Raw genomic sequence first — 18,734 nt, forward strand, 5'->3', positions numbered from 1 at the left:
TGGCCGATTCTCAGACTTACCCGATATGCACAGAAAATTTCATGAGAATCGGTCCACCCGTTTCGGAGGAGTATGCAGACTAACATTGTGACACGAGAATTTTATATATAAGAATATACTTTAATTGCCTTGTAACTAAATCCTTCTTTTGTACGATTAAACGCGCCATAAACAACATCTTTTATAATTTTTTAAACAATTCCAATGTGAGATGTCAAAATCTGAAATACAACATTTCAGATTGTGTGAGAAAGACAAATAAAGGAGTGATTCTTCGTATAGCTACTTTTAAGCATGGGTCCTAAAAAAGGTAAGGATACCAATGATGAAAACTATTGGAGAACTTTAATTGAAGAAGCACCACTGGATGACGATAATTGGAAAGTAAAAGTCATAATAATGGAAGCAGCAGGTAGTGATCAAGATCGACTGTACTTAAACAAGTTTGAAGTCTTTGCCGCTGAAGAACGAAGGTTTGTTATCAAAAACATTTGTAAAACTGAGACTATTTTCATGGTTAACCAACTTGGAGGCGAGAAAAAAGTTAAAGATGAAAACCTTCGAGTCTTCGAAGAAGGTCAAGCTTATCTAAAAGAAAAAAGAGACATCCCACCTGACATTTTAGCGCTTATAATAAAGAAACTTATTCTTAAAATGAAGGATGAGTATCTTTTTATCAAACGTCAGAGATTAGAAGTAAGAGAGGGAATGAAAAGAGAATCTACGACGATGATAAATAGGGCTGAAGTAAGAGGCACGGTCATTGTCAAACCTCCAGAACCTGCTGAGCCACCTCCAGAGCCTGCAAAGGGAAAAGGTAAAAAGGGAGAACCAGAGGTTCCTGAACTACCTGAACTGGACGAGGGAAAGAAATATAATACATTACTTCGGGTAAGGGGAGAGGAATGGAGAGATAAAGTTTATGTTGATGACTATCCTACTGATGGTCCAAATATTTACGTTGCAGTGACTGGTTTTGCAGAACCATACCTTGCAGAAAGCCTTATAAAAATTGGAATACCCCTGAGAGCTATAGTCCAAATAAGAATTAATCCAACTGCAGTTAAAGTACCATCGAGCTTATTTCGAGCAACAAAACGAGGGCAAAGTCAAACCGAAGTTTTAATAGAAAAGTCTTTAAAATTTTGGGACGATTTGCAACAGTTAAGAATACAGTCTGAATCAGGAAATTATTTTAAATCTACAGCATTTCTAATATACTCGCCTCCCTACTGGGATGCCGAAAGTTTATCAGGAGAACCAGAAAAAATATACGATGAATTGTGCTTCCTTATGTATGATATTCAAGATTTGACGAGACAACATCTGCATTATTTGGATAACATAGATATTATTAATGTTCCTAATGATGATAAAGATAAAAGATTCGAAAATAATTACTTTCAACAAATCGACGATATACCTCTTGAGAGCACCACTATCTACACGACATTAGATAATGTTTTAAAAACAGTTTGTAGAAGCGAACACTTTGATGAAAACACAAGTCAAACATCATTATCAACTGCTTTAACTTTGAATCAACCTCATGATAATTCAAAAGAGGATACTAAAGTAAAACGTGCCGAAAATTTTGTAAGCGACGTCTTTAAAGTTCTTTGTAACAGCGATGCTAAGAATAAATCGTATCGCATAACTTACGGAGAAGAGTATGAAACGCATAAAAATCCTGTAGTAATTAATTTTGGAGACATCGTTAAGTATAACACATTTCATTTAGGAAATATCAATTTAGATAATTTAGTTCGATGTATGTTATACGGATTGCCTACTAATAGACTGTGGCAATATCACGATTATCCGAGTGGTGAATTAGAAGCTAAGATACAATTTCATGTTAACGTTCTCTTATCATGTTTCGAAAGAAATGACGTGGAGACCGCAGAGTTGAACAGACTTTTGCATATTTTAGCTTGTCGTAAATTATTTAACAACAGAAGTTCCTTAAAGAAGATGCATATACCACTTAGTACAATATCAGAATTTAAAAAGGTGTACCTTAAGCGGAGTATACTTGCTGAACCATTGTTAACGTGTCCTTCTTTTAACCGTGAATGTAGCTCAACGAGTCCATCATTTCCATCCATGGTTAAAAGCACGGAGAGCAATCTGAAAACGAAAATTAGCGATGATGAAATATATCGTATTAAATTTCTATTTGAATGTCCAGATATAAGTGAATTAGTTTCAGCTGCTGAAATAGCTAATCAGAAACCCATAAATCATATACTAGATGATTTTGAATATTTTGAAGATTTTTCTGGGACATGCGCATTTCAAATGATGTCCGATGCATTCAATAAGTTTAATTGCGTAGATTACAAGTATTGTGAGGTAACAGACTGTTTTATCATGATGTTCTTTAATAGTCATGATCCAGATGGTATTTCGCGTGACGAATGGCGATGTCACTTACCTACGCCATTATGTCTACAAGATTTTTTCGATTTTGTGCTTGAAGAACAATATGAATGGATTAAGAAGGAAGAACAAATCTATGATGAACGAATGGCGTTAAAGTCACAGTCAGAATTAAAAGTATCAAATGGAGATATGGCAATACAATCTTGTGTTGATAATTCTGAGGTTCAATTGGAGCTTCTGATGGAAGGATCTCTTAAACATAAAGATTTATTAGAAGCTGAAGAAGCTACACCCGAGGAAAGTGTTGTCCAGACCTCTGTCTCGAAAAAAGCTGCAAAGACGCCGTCGGAGAGTGATATAGAATCTAAAAGTAGTAAGAAAACTAAATCACCCGCTGCATCAACTCCTAAGAATGCAAGAAAAAGCTTCCATACAGAATCTGCTTTACTTAAAGATATGCCAAAAAAGCCTTTCTCTGGTTACGACTTAGGTGACAGAAGAGTGGAGGTATTTGGTAAAGATTCAATATTTTTCTCAAAAGACGGTACACGGGTATCTACGTCATATTCCTTGATTATACCAAAAAACGTGGAAAATATAAGTTTAAAAATAGTTCCTGGTAATGGGTGCAATGAATTCTGGATGCACAAAATGCTGGGGGATTTAATAAGTTCCGATGTTATTGACGATTGTGAATCTTTTAGAATTGTCAGCAAAGATAACGTTATTATTTATGTTAAAAAACAGCATTATGAACTGCCCCTTCCCACGGTAGCTGTTTCTACAATAGAAACACATAAACCAAGGGAAAGTACAGTTAAATCACCAAATATGTCTTCAAAATTAAGCGCGACGGTTCCTCAGTTTTTTGAAACGAAATCTTTTTATTCCCTTATTGTGACATGGCCTAATGGCCAGATTACGGAAACAGTTCACGAAAATAATTCTCATGAGATATCACATATTAAGCAGCATTATCTTACTCCATTACCGTATTTAAATGAAGAAAACCGATGCGTAAGTTTAAATGGCGAAGTAGTTGTCTTTAATGCTTGTGGTAATATAGAGGTATTACGTCCGGATGGATCCTATATCAATATAACAAAATGTGTAAAACAACCCGTCTGTACCGATTTAGACGAATTTTTAAGTGAAACCAGCTCTGAAAAAACCAAGAAAGGTAAAGATAAAAGCAAAGAGAAGGGAAAGCCTAGTAAAGCATCTTCTAAGTCATCTAAAAACGTTATAATTGACGATGATCACATGGATATGAAACCCCTAGAGTACGAATTGATTATTGAAGAATTTGAAACAATTGATACAAATGGTGTAAAAGAAAAATGGATTAATGATAAATCATTATTTATAGAAAAACTCCTTATAAGAACAGCAACAGACTATTGCCTCGGAGAAGTGTTTTCAAGAAGAATGGATGGAACAAACGTTTTGTTAAATAAAGATGGTGTACAAATTGTTACTTTTCCAAACAATACTCGCATTGTTACAGAGTGTTTCATTGAAGACGAAGTTTACCCAGAGTGGAACGAAGAAGAATTGGAATATTTTGCAATGATAGATTCTGATACTGCCGAAATAGATACTTTAAAATCTAAAGCTTCTGATTCACTGAAAAGTTATAATGTTGAACAAGAAGGTAGCAGTAGCTATGTAAGTGGAATGTCCAAGAAAATTGAAGAAGAGGAGAAAAGAGATAAAAAGGAACGTTCAGACGGATATGTTTCTATTCAACTTATGTTTACTATAGAGCATCCAAATTTTACAACAATTACAATCAACAAATCGAATGGGAAAGTAACCATTGATTCTCCTAATAATACTAGCATTAGTTTATGTAAAAACAACAATTGCGAATTCTTACTAGATAATGTAACAAGCGCTGATTTTAATGGTGAATATTTAAATATAAACTATGAAGCTTGTGTAGATTGTCAGTGTAAAACTACTTGCACTGTAAAGATTAAATCAGAAGATATGTGTAGTGTTAGTCAAATTCATCGCAATTGGTTAAAAATGGAAGATTCGTTTTGCAAGAAAATTGTCGTAAATGATGAAGGTAATATCAATATTTGCAATGACACTTCATCTGAAGAAATAATTCCTGGCGAAGAAACGAGTCAGCTCGTAGGTTCTGCTAATAATATTGAGACGAAGATTCCCCCGATTAAATCAGAAAGCTCAATGTTATCTCATGGGAAGTGTAAGCAGATGTATGAAACAAAAAATATGAGGTTTTTCATCCTGAAACGGTTAGTTAAAAACAATTTTGAAGTACTAAGCACTAAGCAGTCAGAAAATTTGTTTAAATCTAATTTTCTTTTTAGTGATTTGACGTGTTCAGAATTAGTCCACCGATCAATTATAGAAGAGTACAAGCAAGCGTGCCGATGGCAACCATGGTGTTCAATTAACCGTTATAACACTTTCGGAGACAGTCGAAGTATTGTATCAATTTTGTCACCTGTACATCGGACGGAGGCCGAGGTACCTTATACGTGTTGTAGAAAAAATTTGCCTGGATAAGTTGAAAATTATATCCATTTGAATTTAATTTAAACTATTATAACTCGTATAGAAATGGCTAATGGAATCTAAACTAGCGGACAAGCCAAAGTTTCTGACTTATAAGGATCTGAAAAAAGATACCGGCAAAGGTTTTTATCACTGGATGAGACCGTATGGCAGATTTGAACCGAAACCAAAGAAACCTGATAATGTCCTGCCCGATAGGTTACCACGAGCTTACATATTCAGGTAAATTATTTTTACCACGATTAATTAGAGGACGAAGGATAGGCATATATAATAAAGTCACGAAGATTATTAAAACAAAAGATTGTAGGTATTATATTTTTGGGTCTTGCGCAATAAGCTAAAGAATCCAGCATCCATTTTCTATTCACTTCGTCTGAATGCCAATCCTATTTGGGTTTTATATTAATATGTATATTGATTACTAAAGATTATTGAAGTATTCGGTGCATCTACATTTATAAAGATATGATTTAGTTATTTTTATATTACATAATTACATTGCTTGTCGGTTTTATTAAGAAACTTCAGCTTTTCATAATACTAAAGTAATGTTTTTCAGAGTATTAGAACAGCAATGGAACGAAAATACAAGAGAACAATTAAAAGGTGGTAAAGAGCTCTTGCGTGCAATTCTTCGATATCGTCAAGTCATTGAAAGCGATAGTGAAACCATTCTCAATATTCCTATCATGGATTTGAGGCCGGAAGACGAGAGACGCACGGATAGTATAATACAGGCTATCGCTCATAGGTTAGATTTTCGTATTTCTAGCTGCATAGTAAAGGAAGAAGGTTTAACTTTTTATTGGTAAAATATCACTTCCAACCTGCTGAATTAATTGAAACTAATAATAATAAATAAACTTTAAGATCTGCCTACCTACCTACCTAAATAGTTCTAAAATTTACATAATAATATGAGTAAGTAGTAAGTCGCACCGCAAAAACTAAGGAATTTTTACCAATTAAAGACTACTATCAGTACCGGTCACAAGTTGCACATTTGAGTTTTTTGGAAGAAATAAATATTTTTTGATCGATTGATGTGTAGTATGGGGAAATTGTTTGAGCCAAAATCATTTTTTACTGCGTATAACTCAGAAACGGTAGGATAGAGGAAAAAATGATTTAGGTACAACTTGTAGATAATTTTATGGCCTTTCAACTTTTCCTTGAAAGTTTTTCTCTAACATGTACCTTTTTTGAGATTTAAGCGAAAAATGAAAAAATGGACCCATTTCCCCCCTCCCCCCACTCCGGAGCTCCTCCTAGTGTCCCGGGGTTTTAGTATGTTTATTACCTAGGGACTCTTGACATGTTTCCGAAGAAACATCTTACGTTACTAACTCACGCACTCTAGACCCCCCTTGGAGGGACTCATTCAATGGACTACGATTCCAAAGTTTTGAAAATTTATTAGCCTTGCGTCTTGTGACTTGTGAGTATCGTCCTAGACATTTAGATAGGTAATAATAAAACTAGGTGAAGTGTTTCGTGTTAGTCAAAAGAAATCAAATCATTAGGACATACGAAGACTTGAAAATGAGATTGGTTGAAGATGTTCAATCCAGAGCAAAGGCCACGATCACCACGAAGCCGGTGCCACTGCCTGATGAGATCTCTATTGAAGGGGAGATCGAGGATGGTAAGATACACGTATTTTAATTTCGACAAATTTAGGGCATAAAAAGTTGAACTTTAGTAAATAAGACGTTGGTAGATAGTGTTGTAAAGGGAATTAAAATAATGTAGGTATAGTTCTTCTACTTTATTTTATATCAGTAGGTAGAAACTTGTAGCAGATGTATCTTAAAAAATACCCGCGATGCCGTTACTAAAAGTAGGTACTCAATCGGCTAATCTAAGTCTAGAAACACTAAGTGAACATTTCTATGCACTAACTAGGTATGAAGGTAGAAGGCATGATACAGTGCATTTTATTATACCTTACATTACTTATAATCTTAAAGAGGAAACAGAAGAATTGAAAACGTCGACCGGTGAAGAGTCAAGTGTGCTACAAGAAGTGAATGCTGTCGAGGAGATGAGTCCGAATTTGAAGAGGTACTGGCGGAGACGAGGGGAGGAATTTAAGGAGGAACAGTTTTATAAGTTAGTAAATTCACTGCTTCTTTGGCATAAGGGCAATAGAAATGCTGAAACTTAAGAGAAAATGAATTTGTTTACTCATGAAAAGATTGGAGAAATAGAAGTGACATTTACGGGTTACGACTACCATCAGATAGGATTTATTTAGTAGATAGGTAGGTACTAGGTACGTGTAGTCAATTAGTTTAATAACCCATTCATATAACCTTGTAATATTAAATCCAATTATTTAAATAGGTACCTACACGTAAAAGGCGATTACCTAGGTAGGTACCACAGATCACAGAAACTAACTCTATGGTAGTAGTAACTAACCTTGCTAGTAACCAGTAACTATGCAACCGATTTCACTGAAAGCAGATTGTTATAGTCCGGATTAATATCAAGGTATGCGAGTTAAGCTTCCAGTTCAAACGCTACTAAATACCTACCTATATAATAATACCTAGGTAAGACCTACTACTAAGTGCCTGGGCTCAGAGACTAAACCATACTAATATTATAAATGCGAAAGTAGTCTGTCTGTCTGTTACTCAATCACGCCTAAACTACTGAACCAATTTGCATGAAATTTGGTATGGAGATATTTTGATACCCGAGAAAGGACATAGGCTACCTTTTATTGCGAAATATGTACCACGGGCGAAGCCGGGGCGGACCTCTAGTAGGTAATAAATAATACCAATAAAAAAGCAATGGCACGTACAGGCCATTTTATATAATATACCTGCTCATAAAAATTTGTAAACCGCTGCAGACGTTTATTAGACGATATTTTTGTCGTGATTAAGGGCTTGGTCTAGTAGTGCAAACAAATGCATCCTGTCATCCTATATGTAAATAATACAAATGTACTAAGGGAAAGTTGCTCCACTTAATTTTTAAAAATTAAATCATTCGTATGCATAATTTAATATTCGTAATAAGTACCAAAAATGACAATTTGAAACAATTTTCGTGAAAATTACACCGGGTGATTTTTTTTATCAGTACACAAAATTTGCGAATACTTTCTATTGATATCTTCAACTTCATGTTTATATAACTGATCAACTTTTACAAAGAAATTTGGACGAAATATAAAAAAAAATAAGCTTTCCATACAAAATGCAGAACTCTATACATTTTTTTCGACCTAAGTTTCTTAGTGAAAGTTGTTCAGTTTAACTAATAAAACGGATAAACAAATTTTGTATATAATAAAAAAAATGTAATGTTTGTGTTAAATGAAAACAAAAAATATTTATTTCTGACTAGCTTCCGCCCGCGACTCCGTCCGCGCGGATGTCAGTCTTCGCGTCTTCTACAGATTTATTATATTATGTGTAATATATAGATTTATATTGATAAACCTAATAAATCTTTTGCTAGCATTCTGATGCTTTATCGGTTGCACTGGATTTATCTCTTTTTTTTCAATCGCTTGAATGATATAGGATGGGTCCTTGATGGGCATCGAATGCTGAAGTCTCGAATCAATCAATTCTGACAGTAGGCAATTTATGTAAAATCTTGATAATGGTCCATCATTTTATTTTGCCTAAACGTTACATACTTTTTTTTTTTTTTTTTTTTTTTTTTTTTATGTGAAGAGCAGGCAAACGAGCAGACGAGTCATCTGATGGTAAATGATCATCGTCGCCCACTTGCACCCACAATACCAGGGGTATGGCGAGTGTGTTGCCGGCCTTTAAGGTAGGTGTACGCTCTTTTCTTAAAGGTCCCCAAATCGTAACTCATTGGAAACACTGCCCGCGGGAGCTGATTCCAAATTTCGGTAGCACGAGGAGAAAAACTTCTTCTAAAGCGAACAGTTGTTGATCGCCAGCTGTCCAGATGGTATGGGTGGAATTTCAGCTTATGACGTGCCGTACGATGGTGGAATTCAGCAGCAGGCAGTGCACCAAACAGTTCTTCAGAGCACTCCCCATGATAAATGCGGTAGAAGACGCATAAGGAAGCGACTTCTCTACGCAATGCCAAAGAATCAAGCCGATCGGTTAGACTTGGCTCGCCAACGAGTCGCACAGCTCTCCGTTGAATTCGGTCAAATGGAAGGAGATACTGTTGAGGTGCACCGGCCCAGAGATGGGAGCAGTATTCCATATGCGGCCTGACTTGCGCCTTATAAAGGTTAAGGCGATGGCTCGGAGTGAAATACTGCCCCGCTCTACAGAGTACACCTAGTTTCTGCGAAGCTAACTTAGCTTTACCTTCCAGATGACAAGAGAACTGCACATCACTCGAGATTTCGAGTCCAAGAATTCCGATACTGGCTGTGGCTTTTAGAGGAGTACTTTGAAAAACGGGAGTCGCGATAAAGGGATTCTTCTTAGCGGTAAATGCGCAGACTTGTGTCTTATTGGGGTTAAATTGGACCAGGTTAATTCGACCCCAATTCGAGACTTCATCTAAGGAAGTTTCGATTACGGACACAAGATCGTTCCGGCACTCAATGACGCGATCCCGAGAAATATTGCTGCAGCCGGCATAAACTGCATCACACGTACTGTCGTCTGCATAGCAATGAATGCTGCTAACGCGCAGCAAATCATTGATATGCAGAAGAAACAGTGTGGGAGACAGAACGCAGCCCTGAGGTACACCAGCATTCACGAGCTTAGGTTCGGAGCATGAACCGTCGACCACGACTGTCATACTACGCTCAGTGAGAAAACTGGTGACCCATCGGCAAAATTTCTCGGGAAGCCCACAGGAAGAAAGCTTCGAAAGAAGCGCTTTGTGCCAGACCCGATCAAAGGCTTTCGCTATGTCCAAGCTGACCGCCAACGCTTCACCCTTGCTCTCAATCGCCTCCGCCCAACGATGTGTTAAATATACTAGAAGATCACCAGCCGATCGTCCGTGACGGAATCCATACTGACGGTCACAGATCAGCTGGTGCTCCTCCAGATACTTGAGCAACTGGCGATTGATAATGGATTCCATTATCTTGGAGAGCAAAGAAGTGATAGCTATGGGTCGATAATTGGACGGGTCTGAGCGATCGCCCTTTTTCGGGATAGGATGCACTAAAGCTGTCTTCCATGAGTTCGGGACAACGCCAGTAGAGTAGGAGTGCCGGAAAAGTCGCGTGAGAACCGGAGCCAATTCAGGTGCGCACATCTTAAGCACTATGGGAGGAATACCGTCAGGGCCACTTGACTTATGGACGTCCAGGGAAAGGAGTGCTTTACGCACTGCTCTCTGACTGAAACGAATGTCGGGCATAGATGCATCACATCGTGGAATGGTAGGTGGTAAGTACCCTGTGTCGTCCAACGTCGAATTAGCAACGAAGAGAGAGCCAAGAAGGTCGGCTTTCTCTTTTGCTGTGTGGGCTAACGAGTCATTCTCCATGCGCAGAGATGGTAAGGACGGCTGACAAAAATTCCCTTGCACAGCTTTAGCGAGGGCCCAAAAGGCTCGAGTTCCCGAAGGAAGTAGGGCAAGTTTTTCGCCAAGCTTAGCAATGTGCTCTGCCTTCGCTCTTGCAATAGCCTTCTTGAAGGACCTAGAGGCCGAGGTTAATTCTCTTTTCAATGTACGGGCGTTTGGATCACTAGATGCGAGTGCATTGGCCCAGGCCTGGTAGCAATCTTGTTTACGGCGAGATGCCGATTTGCAAGAGCGACCAAACCAAGGCTGGGACTTGCCGCCCACGGGAACAACGGAGTTTGGAACAAAGAGCTCCATTCCCTGAAGCACCACATCGGCGACAGAGTCAGCACACGCACTAGGATCATTCGCGGAGAAACAAACTCGACTCCAGGGATATGATGAGAAGAAAGTACGCATCCCATCCCAATCTGCAGACTTATAGTGCCAAACGCGACGGTGGCCTGCACGTGGAGGCCGAGGTAGGCGCAAGATTGGCACTGAACTCCGGACTAGGCAGTGGTCGGAAGAGCCTATAGGAGCATCGACATTTACCTGGTAGCCCTCCGGATGGGAAGTCAGCAGAAGGTCCAACAAAGAAGGCGTATGGTCCTCAATATCGGGAATTCGCGTGGGCGATGATACCAATTGAGTGAGGTTATAGGCAAGAGCGAAGTCGTGTACAGATCTACCTGCGTGGTCGGTTGTTCGTGACTTGAGAAATTCAGCATGATGAGCATTAAAGTCACCAAGGACAACAATTTTTTATATATTCTATTTTTAACGAATTATTCACTCCAGTCCAAACAGCAAATAAGCAGACTTCTGCTTCTGCAACGTTTAGTTGTCCCTGAATTTAGAAAAAATAGTCATGATTCTTATCTATGACAAAAGTGTTATTTTTTGCATTGTATTTCAAATATTAATTTTTTTTTAACCGCATCTTCCGCATTCATGTCTTTTGCCGGAATTAGACATTTAACTTCTACTAGTCCCATTTTCCCTTTTTGATATGGGAGTGTATAAAGTAAATTTTTTAGATATTTCTCGTTATACTTTTAAAAAGTTATTATTGTCATTTTGCTCATTAGGTAAAGTAATTTCGATATCAGTTTTAAGTTTTTTGATACCTGCAATAATAACGTCATAATCGCCTGCACATACTTATCGATTACACCCTGTATACAATCCACCATCCACATTCATAATGTTTTCCTGTCCTCCTCTCCTTTACGCTGTTCACCGATACATTTGAAATGAGTAAATCTGCTACCACTGAAGGATGTTTCATTGTGATCAGCAAATTTTCACCACTGTTGTCAATTATTTGTTTTTCATTTTTAATCAGCAATTGGGAATCATCAGTTTTGTTTTTTGCAGATTGATGATGTACCCTTACAATATGTCGAAAAGGGAAAGCATCAACGAATTATCGTTTTCGTCCTCTTTTTTTATTCTTCGCGTCTCTGTTACTTCTGTTTGTTTAGTTCTCAACACCCACTGAATTTTCTATGTTATTGTGATCTTCCATTACATCTGAGTTTTGATGATGTGATGATAATCCATTCGTTTTAATATTGGTACTTAGAGTTGGTAGACTAAACTAGAAATGGCGGACTAAATTTGTCAGCGCGTCTGTAAGATCAGAATATAAAACCAACATCCTGCATTTATGTTACAAAATTAATAATCAAACAACATGCCGCTACGTTGAAAATGACTAGAAGAAAAAATTAAAACACCTCGGATCAATTTTGGAGTAAACAAATCATTTTTCCCGGATGAACTTGGGAAGTTCAAGTTCTCAATACAAGTTTATATTATATTTCGTATTTCTCAAATGAAAAATAAACATTTTTGGAACTTCAAAAAAATTATATTATAAGAAAATTTATGAGCTTACTTTAGTTTTAAAGAAATATACATCCCTTTACTGACACCCCGTAAAATAAAGAAATTGTTGCCAATCACCTTTGCAATCTATTTGGTTTCATTAACTTTATGTTCGAAGATAATTTTTTTTCTAGTAGTTACACGCGTATTTTTTTCGTTTATTTTCCATATCGAAATCAAATGTTTAAAAATACGAATATTTGCACAAAACTAAGATAAAAATAATCAATTAACAAAAATATTAAATTTAATGAAGTAGAGCAACTTTCACTTCGGTATGAAGGAAAATCGAGCGTAGAGCACACGTCAGAACGCTCCGGCCCAAGGAGCGCGACTAAAGAAATTCGCTAGGATTTTTCCTAATTATTTTAAAATATTTTTTTAATATTTAAAGAATTATCAAAAAATAAAAAAATATTTTTAAAGGATTAATACTCATTGGTCTTCAACCAAATCGAATAAATTAATGGAAAAAATAACTTTTAGCAGTATTTATCAATAGATTTTGTAAGGCAAAAAATGGGAAATTTCATGAATTTATAACGTTCTAATTAAGAAAATCATAAGTTTTTCGGCAATTGTATTCAGCAGTTTTTAATAACGACTATATAAGGATAATAATGCGCTGATCAGATTGTGTAAATTGTAATCGGTTGCAACGTAGTGAGTGCACAAACTTAGCTCGAAATGATTTTGGGGGAAAGAGACTTATCTTGAAGGCCTGATTAAGGTAACATAAAGTAACTTTATAAATGTGAAAAAATTCACGCGCATTGCGTATATAACACTAATTGATAAACAAGAAAAAAAAATTCAGTTTATCATTTCATTAGCCGGGAAAAAATTGTCAAATAACTTGTTGAAAACGCAATTTTGCTAGACTGCAGCCTTAAATTCAAAGAATTCAAATGATAAAAAAATATATACTTATTTTGTTATTGAACATTATTGTTTATATTCAAGTGGTGGGGGAAAACTGCAAATTACTGTTAGTTACTGCGCAAAATATCTTGACAAAACTAGCCTAACTTAGAATGAAAAGTTTTACGACATCACTTTGCACTTGGCCTGTGTTGTAAATTATCTCCGAAACCCAGCTAGTTTCCCTGGCTTTTTGTGAATATGTTTAATACTAGCTGCGCTCCGCGGTTTCAACCGCGTGGCTTCGCTCCTGTTGGTCTTAGCATGATGTTATTATATAGCCTATAGCCTTCCTTGAATGGGCTATCTAACACCGAAAGAATTTTTCAGATGGGACCAGTAGTTCCTGAGATTAGAGTGTTCAAACAAACTTTTACAACTATATAATACATATTAAGTAATAAGAATAGATTGACTGAATAACTGATGTTTGTATACAGGTATCTGCTCCGCGAAGGCAGTGTACCACCTTACTTTCGCAACGTTCTGGGCGGTGCGATCTGGTGGGACATGAACAATGCGGCTGGCGAAGCGGCCACCACGGCGGAGAGGAGGAAGATGAAATGCGCCTGTCCTGCTGAAGAAGTGGCTACTGAAGCGACGCCATACATGTAGAATACGGGAATAAATGTGAAATTGTGTTTTGTTGTTTCATTTATCAGTTTCTTAAACTCAAACTCAAACTCAAACATTTTATTCAATTAGACTTCGAGAAACACTTTTGAAACGTCAATACATATTTTTACATTTACCACCGATTCGGAAAGCAGTATCTATGGAGAAGAACCGGCAAGAAACTCCTTAAATGCTCTTTTAAATCATATCAGTATCATCTTAGTGTAACCTTACAATGCAGATAGATATGTGTTAATAAGTAGCCGGAGTACCTTTAAGTACTTACTTAGATATTTATGTAGAAGAAAAGTGATTTGATGGCATTATTAGCCTATTCTTCCCATATTTTTCTTCTGTAACCATGGAGGCACCATTCTGCAAGCCTAGATATTTATAATAACAAAGAAAAAATAAGTAACAGTAACTAAGTAGTTACCTAAATGTTTATGAGAAATAATTTAAAATTTGACCCAATATAAGATTATATTTGTAAAATGTACTGTAACCTTATGAAATTGGTAGGCTTTTGGTAGGTAGGTATGTAAGATAACAAGGAATATTCAAAACACTACAACCAATTTCAACGATTTAACGCTCATTAGGTAGGCCGTAGGTAGGTAGGTACTTATTTTATTTGCTTCTGAAGTTGCTCGTAGTATTTTAGGGTAGGTTATCAATAAGCTTAGTGCAATGTCTATAGATACATGATGTAGCTGTAGGTAGGTATATCAATATATTTGTACCTACTCGACATATATTAGGTACACATTCATACCGCAAGAAGTCATAATTGCGTCGCTGCATGAAAGTTCATTAGCAGTTCAATGGGTTAGTTGTGAAACTAAGTATGGTTTTAAATATCGCTCAACAAAGTTAATATGATCTCAGCATTATGAGTAAAATTTCATTGGAAATGAGAGCAGAACAAAAGATCCTATTGAATCAGCTATTAACATTTTAATATCAGCTAAACATTTTTAATTCGAATGGGGTAGTCTGCAGACTTCAAGGAACTCTCAAACATCAAAATAAACGATATTATCCATTTTATTAAGTCGGTTTCTGTTTGTACCTACTTCTAATTAAATTAAAACCAATAAGAGAGCCCCATGAGCCTATCCTTTATTTTGGGCGACCCCGTAATATCATCAATGAAGTAGTTAGGGGAAAGGGGCCTAAAGTGGGCACAGAGCCTAAAGAGGGCACTCAGTATAGTATCGGAATTTTAAATAATGGCGCGCGCGCGACTCGTGAGCACGATCCCCACACCCCTCCCACCTCGCGGTAGTCGTTGGATTCGCTTGCGAGCACGCATTTACAAGCTGCAACAAATAAATGTTTTTCGACGATTTTTGAAAAATATTGCAAGGTATGTATTATGTGTTCTTTTTATTTTGGTGTTTACAATCCTTTAACCAAAATTTGTTAGTTATCAAGTGCCTATCTGGCCATATTTTGGTTCCATAAAAATCCACGTGTCTAAAAATTTTGAGGTAGAATTTCGTCTGAACCTTTCAAATGTCGAAAAAGGCAAAGCGGGCAGGGTAAAGCGGGCACGCGCCCGCTTTGCCCCGTGCGCTAAAATGTTACATTCTTTTGTTAATTTGCTTTTTCCTTTCAGATGACCGCTTATGACCGGCGTAAATATAAGCGTAAAACTTCACAAGCCTAATGGCAACGCTCAACTATGCAGCAAACAAAACGAGAAGTGCAAGAGTTAGGAAAACCTGTCAAAAAAGTAACAACTAAATATGGGATTCAAAGAACGACATTGCAGACATCTTAAATTGGGTTCGTGTAATGTAAAGCTTGGTAGGTTTACTACTTACTGTCTTTTCTACGGAACAAGAAATGGAGCTTTTGGAATACGTATTCCACATGGACTCTTTATTTTACGGGCTGTCTAAACAAGAATTTTTGGAACTTGTATACCTACCTATTACATTATTTTAGGATTTATAAAAAAAAATATATATGAAATAATTGTATCGCTTATTAGAGACTTAATAATGATAGACTGTAAACAGGGCGTTATTTTTTTAAATATTATTTCAGATATATCTGGAAATATTGTACCTAAAAGTTTAAAGCTCCTAAGAAGTTCGTTTGTTTCATATATTCATTTAAAAATAATTGTATGACTGTTTGAAATACATAACTTATAAAATATTTTTGTGTCTTTTACTCTATTTATTATTGTATATATTATTTGTGGCTGTATATTTTGAAATCTACTGTTTAAATCCAGGCATGCCCGCTTTACCCAACTACTGCCCGTTTTGCCCTAAACGAAAGCCCGCTTTAGGCCTCCCCTTCGGGCAAAGCGGGCAATCGTAGGCTTTTAGTAATCTGTTAATAATTATTATATACTTTAACTTTTGACAAATTTAACCACTTAGCATTCAAAAGTATTTATTAATGGAACTTTTGGCTAAAAAATAAATGGATTAACTTCTTTTCAAACTTCATTTTTTTTAATTTTCCCGTAAGGTGCCCCCTTTGGGCCCATCTCCCCTAGGTATTAAATTATTATTATCGCTAAAAGATAGGGTAAATGCACCAAAGTCAGACAACTTTATTTTGTTATTAATTTTTTGTCTAATATATGTAGGAAGGTCTATATTTGTGTCTTTATTGAGTAAGTAGTTACTAGTTATACTTAGTATAAGTACATATTTAACCTAAGGTACCCATAGTTTCAATTAGGGCCTGGAATAGCGGGATATACCTAGGTACTTAGTGCTTTTGCTTGTTTGTTTGTGTGGTTATATCTAACTATTTACCTAGCTAATTAGAAATGATAAAAGTAACCTCGTATTGATCGGTACTCGTAGAAAAGGGCACACTAAAATATACCATCTAATAATATTTGATACAAAATGAAATCAATATGAGAAAAATCTTAGAGAAAAATAAATAATAAATAAATTTTTGAAACATTTTTAATAATAATATAAAAGTTCCATCATTTTATGAAGAAATCACATCATCAGGCATTAAATTGGTTGAAGCCGATTGGTGTCTACCTCGAGCGGTGTGGCCTCGTACGCCAATTTATGTGTGAAATGAATGGCGGGAGCAGCGTTCACGCTCCGTTATAAAAGGTCGCAACTCATATATTTATGCAACTTGATTTTGATACATATTTACATTCAGCGTTACATTCAGAATCCAAATATATAATTTCCATTAAATGTCTAAATTTCTGTCGTTTAGTGTTTTTTTATTGTCATGAAGATATTATTAGCAAATGAAGGCGAATTAGTGAGTCGTATTTCCCCACCGCTTTTCGCACGGCGATGCTAAGCCAGTGGCGAGGAAGCGGAGCGAGGCTCGCGATTGGCGCATGCAGCAACCAATGTCTGAGCGCGCCGTGCATCGGCCCTAAGAACGAAAAGGACCGCTCCGATACCCGGGCAGTCCAGCCCGGGCCCTTGCTTAGGATTGTGTCGTGGACGCGATTTGCATGAGTCGTCGTTTGTTTGTCAACAACAGTCTATAATCGTAGTGTGTGCATGTGCAATTTATTTGGATATCACGAATGTCAGTTAGACAGGTGGACGTCATTTCACGTGAGTAGCTAACTCGTAATGTAATTAACATTTTCATACAGAGATAAGAGATGGCGTTAGTTATACCTTCCTACAAGTCGGTCAATGGTGTCATTGAACTTGAGGTATTACGCGATCACTGTGTGTGGCGAGGGCGACCTTTATCAATGTGCATGCAGTGTTGTTTATTAAATCGTTGGTAAACAAAAGCTGTTATTATTCCACTCATTGGTATAATTGCGTTCAAGCTTCAACAATAAATGTTTACTAACTAAATGACATGCATGAAAACCATGCCACGCTTAAGTTTACAATATAATTAATACTACCTACAATCTACATATTTAAAACAACTTAATTGAGTATCTAACAATTACGAAGTCTGAAATTCTAATATTAATATTAATACCTATGTTATAAACGATTTTCTCATTAGCATTATTTAACAAGCGACAATTTTCTTATAAGTCTCATATTTATTCTATTTAGGTATAATTATTGTAACCAAACCCTTCCTACAATACTGACTCTTATTAGAACAACAATGTAACTCGCTCATTACAATATAACTACAAAGATTTGGTTTCGATGCGGTCACCCAAGCGGCCAGGCCACCACTTACATACGACAGCTCATGAATTATAATTTCATTACGTTGACCGTATTGAATCCAGTGTGTCAAATGTGTGAGTTTGTGTTTACGCGATAACATTTGAATTGCAAGATACCGTGGCTAAATATAGCACGTGTTTCATATCAAGGATGCTATTTTACATTTGTATCCTTGACTAATTTTTCATTGACGGTACAAGTTGGTAGTTGAAGCACAAGTGAATTAGAAACACCCGCACAATTTCAATATATGCTTGGATTAGAATAAGGTAACTTTTTAGTTATTTATAAAATAACTGATAAGCTTTTTGCACGCCTCATAAGCGAAGCGTTGAGGTGGGTACTACTGTCACTTCGCGCAAAACATCTGATTTTTCAAACTTTAAATGTCTTTATGTATCATACATTGCACTTGTAAGATAATACATACACACACATATTAAGAAAAAACACTATTTTTAACGTTCATGATATTTTTGATGTCATTTTTGTTATTTAAACTAGTTAAAAAACAGTTTTAAAAAGTTCTGTCTTGGACGTCCGTGTGTCTGTATGTGCGGATCCTTTTTCTTGTTAACACGATAGCGACCGAAATACTTTACTAATCGAGTCTTTTTTTTTCTCTTACGCTTGAGTATGCTCAGGAATAGAACCCTTTCATTTTTCAGGGTCTGATTCGATGTGGTTTAATTGTTATTAAATAGACAAAAATAATAA

At 36.4% G+C, this 18,734-nt stretch overlaps 1 protein-coding gene across 1 annotated transcript; it reads left to right on the plus strand.

Annotated features, from left to right (window-relative positions):
* Positions 1-291: 291 nt before the first annotated feature.
* On the plus strand, positions 292-13,856 carry LOC149911295 (uncharacterized). Its single transcript, XM_090114953.1, has 7 exons — positions 292-4,652; positions 4,728-4,887; positions 4,979-5,157; positions 5,498-5,689; positions 6,462-6,583; positions 6,909-7,050; positions 13,680-13,856. The coding sequence occupies exons 1-7, from the start codon at positions 295-297 to the stop codon at positions 13,852-13,854; spliced, it is 5,328 nt and encodes a 1,775-aa protein (XP_089971079.1). The 5' UTR covers positions 292-294; the 3' UTR covers positions 13,855-13,856.
* Positions 13,857-18,734: the final 4,878 nt, after the last annotated feature.

The sequence above is a fragment of the Colias eurytheme genome, chromosome 1, assembly GCF_061535395.1.
Source record: "Colias eurytheme isolate Ceu_HAF_F1 chromosome 1, ilColEury1 Martin Lab GWU primary, whole genome shotgun sequence".
In the NCBI taxonomy this organism is placed as follows: domain Eukaryota; kingdom Metazoa; phylum Arthropoda; class Insecta; order Lepidoptera; family Pieridae; genus Colias; species Colias eurytheme.

Coding starts and splice junctions, on each gene's coding strand:
- LOC149911295 (XM_090114953.1), top strand. CDS start 295: ATGGGTCCTAAAAAAGGTAAGGATACCAATGATGAAAACTATTGGAGA. Junction 4,888..4,978: donor TACATCGGACGGAGGCCGAG/GTACCTTATACG, acceptor TAACTCGTATAG/AAATGGCTAATGGAATCTAA. Junction 5,158..5,497: donor CCACGAGCTTACATATTCAG/GTAAATTATTTT, acceptor AATGTTTTTCAG/AGTATTAGAACAGCAATGGA.